This window comes from Plasmodium reichenowi, chromosome 10, assembly GCF_001601855.1.
Source record: "Plasmodium reichenowi strain SY57 chromosome 10, whole genome shotgun sequence".
NCBI lineage: Eukaryota > Apicomplexa > Aconoidasida > Haemosporida > Plasmodiidae > Plasmodium > Plasmodium reichenowi.
In genome coordinates this window covers 1,047,863-1,055,046 of record NC_033655.1, presented here as the reverse complement: position 1 = coordinate 1,055,046, position 7,184 = coordinate 1,047,863, and the positions used below count along the sequence as shown (strand labels likewise).

The 7,184-nt window shown below is 17.7% G+C and overlaps 2 protein-coding genes across 2 annotated transcripts; both read right to left on the bottom strand.

Moving 5' to 3' along the window:
- Positions 1 to 208: 208 nt before the first annotated feature.
- On the bottom strand, positions 209 to 1,129 carry PRSY57_1026200 (biotin--acetyl-CoA-carboxylase, putative; the record flags this gene model as incomplete). Its single annotated transcript, XM_012907851.2, has 1 exon — positions 209 to 1,129. The coding sequence occupies one exon, from the start codon at positions 1,127 to 1,129 to the stop codon at positions 209 to 211; it is 921 nt and encodes a 306-aa protein (XP_012763305.2).
- Positions 1,130 to 2,557: 1,428 nt separating this feature from the next.
- Positions 2,558 to 3,551, bottom strand: PRSY57_1026100 (40S ribosomal protein S2, putative; the record flags this gene model as incomplete). The annotated part of the gene is made up of 2 exons (XM_012907850.1): positions 2,558 to 3,286; positions 3,489 to 3,551. The coding sequence occupies 2 exons, from the start codon at positions 3,549 to 3,551 to the stop codon at positions 2,558 to 2,560; spliced, it is 792 nt and encodes a 263-aa protein (XP_012763304.1).
- Positions 3,552 to 7,184: the final 3,633 nt, after the last annotated feature.

Genomic DNA, 7,184 nt, shown 5'->3' with positions numbered 1-7,184 from the left:
TAATAAAAATAAAAATACATTAAATTAGATTAAAATAAAAAAATTTTTTAAAAAAAAATTTTTTTTTTAAAAAAAAAAAAAGAAAAAAAAAAAAAAAAAAAAAAAAAAAAAAAAAAAAAAAAAAAAAAAAAAAAAATATATATATATATATATATATATATGTATATATCTATATTTGTGTGTGCGTGTTTCCAATGGATAAGTCCTTCTAGTCATCATCCTTTACATGTAAACGTCCCGTGTGCACGTTAATAAATTTATTATCTTCTGTCAACAAAAGGAGTGATCCATCATGTAACAATCCTTTTAAATAACCAACAATATATTGGTTGTCTTGATTTATTATAACTTTTTTGTCTTTATACAACAATCTACTTATGATATAGTTTAAGAATTCGGTGAATCCTTCTTTACACAATGTATTTATAGCATGCTTTACATTTATAATCAGCTTTAATGTTATTTGTTCAACTGTTGGAATTAATTTTGGAGTATCGAAATCTTGTAAATATTCTTTTTTTACAGATGTATAATTATTATTTAAGATATTATTTTGATCTTCTAAATTTACATTAATTCCTATACCTACCAATAAACATATTTTCTTCTTCTTCTTATTATTATTATTATTTTTATTATTATTATTTTTTTTATTATTATTTTTCATTATGTTGTGATCTTTTTGATTTTCCATATGATGATACATATGAATTAGACATCCTGAAATTTTTTTATAATTAACATATACATCATTTATCCATTTTATTTGTGTTACTAAATAAAAACTTTCTAATGTTTTGCTTATAGCTACAGTACATGTCTGTGTTAGTAATTTCACTTTATCTATTAAATCGTCATTCCATAAAAATAAAAATGTTACAAAAACATTGCCTTCCTCAGATAACCATATTCTATCTTCGTTCTTGTAAGTATCTCGTGTTCCAATACCATGATTTTGTTTATTACAACTAACTATTATCATATTATCATCTCTCAATTTATTTTCTTCTATAAATCTGTTCATATTTCTTCTACAATATTGTTGTGTAGAATCGAGACACTCAAAATGTAGATGTAAACTATTGATATCTTCGTAAAACCTTTCAAAAATTTTGCGACCTTCCTCCATTCAAAAAGAAAAATAAAATAAAAAATAAAATAAAAAATAAAATAAAAAATAAAAAATAACATAAAATAAAAAATAAAAAATAAAATAAAATAAATAATGCATAAACAAACACACGAATAAATATATAAATATATATAAATATATAAATATACATATATATTCACATGTAGAATAAATTATATTGTAACAAATTGTATCGTTGTGTTGATTCAAATGAATATACTAAATTGATTGTAAAAATATATATAAAATATATTTTTTCATAATCTACAAAGGAACTATTAGGCTGTTACATATATATGTATATATGTATATTTTACATATAACATATCATGCAAATTTTTTTCTTTTTTTTTTAACAAAGAACACCATTCAAGGAGAATTTATATATAAACACATACGGACATACATAGGAACATGCAAAAATTTTTATTTTTTTTTTGTGTATTATGCATAATCGATCATTCTTGTAAGAAATATTATATATATAGATATTAACCCAAATAAAATATATTCATATAATTCTTTTAAGAAAAATTATACGTCCATTTTATTTTATTTTATTTTATTTTTTATTTTATTTTATTTTATTTTTTATTTTATTTTATTTTTTATTTTATTTTATTTTTTATTTTTTATTTTTATTTTTTTTCCCCTTTAAGGTGGCTACTTAATCTGATCAAAAAAAGCATGCCACTTGGAAAGGATACTTATTTTTCTCCGTACATATAAAGAAAAAAGGAAGCATACACATTCATACATATTTAAATTATATTATGGAGACACATATAATATATATATGAATAATATCACCGTGAATCCTTAAAAAATATGCATAAACACACACAATACCTATTTTGAGAATTATAGGAAAAAAAAAAAAAAAAAAAGAAAAATTTTTTTTTTAAATATTTTTAGTTTCATTTGGATAGTTAATTTTAAAAAAAAAAAAAAAAAAATAATAAATTCATATGTTCTATGTAAAAAGGGGGAAATATTAAATACAAAATCGATATAAAAATAAGGCGTATATAATTAACATAAAAATATATGTGTTTATATGAACATTATATAAATAAATAAATAAATAAATATATATATATATATATATATATATATATATATATATATATAAATATATGTATATTTATATATATGTATATATTTATTTATCATTTGGAAGGTGGGAAGTTATATTATTATTATTATTATTATTATTTTTTTTTTTTTTTTTGTTATAAATGGAAAAACAAGTGCTACAATCAAATTGAACAATTTGATATTATACATGTATATATATACCCACATTTTTTTTTTTTTTTTTTGTTTAATGTTCCATAATATTTTGATATATATAATATATATAATATATAATATATAATTATTTTCATTTTTATTTTTATTTTTTCCTTGTTGATCTTTCTGGAATTACCACTCTTCAGCAGCTATTGGATTTTTCCAATCCTCATTTGTATTATCATTCCATTCTTCTTTCTTGGTCCATTCATCATAAGGAGCTTCAGCGGCATATTGATTTTCAAGTAAATGTGGAGCAGTTGGTGTATTTTCTTCATTAGCTAGATTTTTTAATTCAAATTGTTCTGGGTCTCTCCATAAGAACATGTCAACCATTACATTCCAGGGTTCTGATCTTGGAATAACACCCTTTAAATATAATACTTCTTGAGCTAATAACCAATACATAAGGGCAATGGATTCTTTTCCTTTATTATTACATGGAATAGCAATATCTACGTGTTCTAAAGGAGAATCTGAATCACATAATGCTATTACTGGGATATTAGCATATGCAGATTCCTTAACCGATTGTGCATCTGTTCTTGGATCCGTTACAATTAATAATCTTGGTTCTGTAAATTTTTGGATAATTTGATTTGTTAACATACCAGGAGTCCATCTACCAGCTATGGCTTGTGCTCCTGTATACTGAGCAAATTTTAACACAGCTCTACTTCCAAAAGGTCTTGCTGATACAACTACTACATCTGCTGGGTTGCTTATAGCTACGATAATTCGTGCAGCAAGCTGTAATTTCTCATATGTCTTCGCTAAGTTTATAATATGTACACCATCCTTTGCTCTCGTATAAACGTATCTTTTCATTTTGTTCTCTAAATTTTTTGTACCTATATGGACCTAACATAAGGAAAAATAAATAAATAAATAAATAAATAAATATATATATATTTATATGTACACTATTTTTTTGTGCCTGTATAAATATTTTTCCAACAAATTGGCCTTAACAAATATATATAAATATATACATATGCATAATACATATAATATACATATAGGTATATTCACATTATTTATTTATTTATTTTATTAAACTTACTTTACATATAAGCATCTTGGCAATGCTCTCTTCTTTGGGGGATTGACCTTTTTTGTTACTCATTTTTTTTAAAATAAATATTTTCTTATAACACAAATCTATTATATAATAATAACAATATAATATTCTTATATATTTATATACTCTTCCTATATATTCTTATATCTTTTAAATCAAAATAAAAAAAAAAAAATATATATATATGTTTACATATATATAACAATATATATATATATATATATATATTTTTTTTTTTTTTTTTTTATTTTATTTTTTTGTAAAATATAATAACACAAAAATGGATATTATTATACAAATAAAAACTATTATAATTATATATATAAAAGCTTATTTTATTATTATTATTATTATTATTTTTTTTTTTTTTTTTTTAAATAATTATTGATTTATAAAATATACATATTTTATATGTTTATATATACATATATAATTATATATATACATATATATTAATATATTATTTCATATATTTGTTTTTAAATTATAAATAAAATCCTTGTAATATTTTTTATATAATTATAATTAATAATAATCTTGGCTCTTAACAATAATCTACAAGAATATAATTGTATAATATATACATATATAAATCAACTTATTATATTTGTATATCAAAAATAAATATATATATATATATTAATATATGTAATTTATTATATATATTTTAAATATAATAATAATGTATATAATTTATTATTTATTATACATATTTTTTATAATAACATGAAAAATATAAATAAAAAAAGAACATATAAAATAATTATATATATATATATATATATGTAAAATATATTGCTTATCAATATTTAAATAATATATGTTCATTATAAAGATTATATAATCAAAGGGAAAGAAATTATTTGGGAATTTAAGAGGAACGAAAAAATAAATTAATTAAAATATTTATAGTATATTTTATAAAGTATTCAATATATTTATATATATATATATATATATATATATATATATATATATCAATATATATAGAACATTATATTATATATACAGCAGAATTAAATATACTAATATTTAAAATATTATACATATAATAATAATATATATATAATTATATATATTATTATATTTAGGCATAAAAAAATAAAGCCCAGACCCTTTAAGGGGGTATTCTATTATTATTATATATATATCATATATATATATATATATATATATATTTTTTTAATCATTAAACATATCTTTCAAATTAAAAATTTTCCTTTTATTTTATATTTAATAAATAAATAAAATGTTAAATATCTTATATGCATAAGTAATCTTTTTTCCTTATTTCTTCTTTTTTTTTTTTTTTTGCTTTTTTTAACCTCAAATATGTTCTTAAAAATATAGGGAAATGGGGGGTCCAAATATGGGCCATATAAAATTGCCCTATATATAAAAATATAATTACATTTTAATATATGATTTATGAAATATATATATATATATATATATATATATATATATATATATATATTTAAACATGTAATATCAAATGTGAATAATTCCATTATACCTTACAATAAAAAAAATTGTTGAACATTTATATAAATGTTTTCCTTACATATTAAATAGTTATAAGTATATAAGAACATACAAGGGTATTATTATAACTCCCATTATGTAATATGTATTAAAAAAAAAAAGCAAAAATATGCATTTATATATATATATATATATATATATATATATTGTTGTTCAAGACGGAATATGCCGTGTATAATCGCATGATTTTTTTTTTTTGTTTTCTTTTCTACTATTATATTTTTTAAAATATAAATTTTATTCACACTTTTTGTCTTCCAGAAATTTCCATATATAAAATAATATAAAACGAATCTATATTTTTATTGAATGAACTTTTTTTTATTTTTTATGTAAATTTTTGGTCTTAATATGAAATAAAATTTAAAACAATAATATATGTAAACGTTTACAAAATGTAACATATAAATGTAAATAAATAAATAAATATATATATATATATATATACACATATGCATATATATTTTTTTTTTAATAAACATTATATATGTTAAATTATGGTTTATATATTTTAATTAAATTTCTTTTTGTTCTACGTTCTTTTTTATTAATACAACTATATTTAAAAAAAAAAAAAAAAAAAAAATGTTGTTATAACAAAATTATTGATATAAGTCTATGAGCATCGTGAATTTTATTTGCAACCAATATTACACATAATTTATATATATATAATATTAATAAATAAATAAATAAATAAATATATATATATATATATATATATATATATATATATTAACATTTCCTATATTTTATATAATTCCTTATATATTTTTTATATTTTAATAAAACAAAGTAACATAAAACCCATTTAACATATTCCCATTTTTAATAATGTCTTATCAAATAGTACGACAAAAACAAATGGAGTATATATATTCAAGAAGGTTTCTTAAAAAGGTAAACACAACATCACAATATAAATTTCTCTATATTATCTTTTATAAGAAAAATATAATTTTATAAATCTTTAAAAAGAAAACATATAACAAGTTATAAAGTACAACTGCTGAATTTTAGTATATATATATATATATATATATATATATATTTATTTATTTATTTATATTTATTTATTTTTCCTTTAATTTACATGAACTGTACATAACATTTTTTTAAAAAAACACATGAATTGTTCATAATATTTTTTACAACATTATATGACTTGTTCATATATATATATATATATATATATATATATAATATTTGATCTATATACTAAAACAATTTACCACTACCTTTTTTTTTATTTTTGATGTATTGTAAGAATAGTATTATAAATACAATAAATATTATTTTATTCTTTAACAAAATATATAATAATATAGAAGTATATTTATTTAATCCTACAACGGTGTATTTTATTTATTATTATTTTTTGTTTGTGTGTGTGTGTGTGTGTGTGTTTTAATTTATGTAAAGAAAAATGTATATTATATATATAATATGTATATATTTTATGTTGTAAAATTTTGACTTCAATTAATGAAAAAAATATTTTGTATGTTTGTTACTTTTATGTGCATTTATAATTTAATTCATATAAGAATGATTCTTATTTAAATAATATATAAATCGACTTGTTCTTTCTTTTTTTAAAAGCATGTTTACAAAATGTATATATATATATATATATAACAACCATAATATAGAAGAGTGTTGTACATATAATAATCTTATATTTATTTGTTTTTACTTATTTTATCTTTTTAGAGCTTAGCATATTTAATAGCTTACCATTTAGAAGAACCAAAATTAAAAAAAAGAAAAAACTTAGAACGGGAGAAATGTAATAATAAAATAAATAAATAAATATATATATATATAATATATATGTATATATTTTTTTTTATTATATAATTGATTAAAATATTATTATTTTTTTCTTTTTTCTTTTTTTTACCTTTCGTTCTCTTATTATCTTTTTAGAGCTTCCCATAATTAATAGCTTACCACTTAGATGAGCGAACATTAAAAAAAAGAAAAAACCTAAAAAGGTAGAAACATAATAAAAAAATAAAACAAATAATTATATAGGTAAAAAAAATATATATATATATATATAATTTATTAAAATATTTTTTTTTTTTTTTTTTTTTTTTTTCTACCCCAGTTTTTTGGTTGTATAGATTT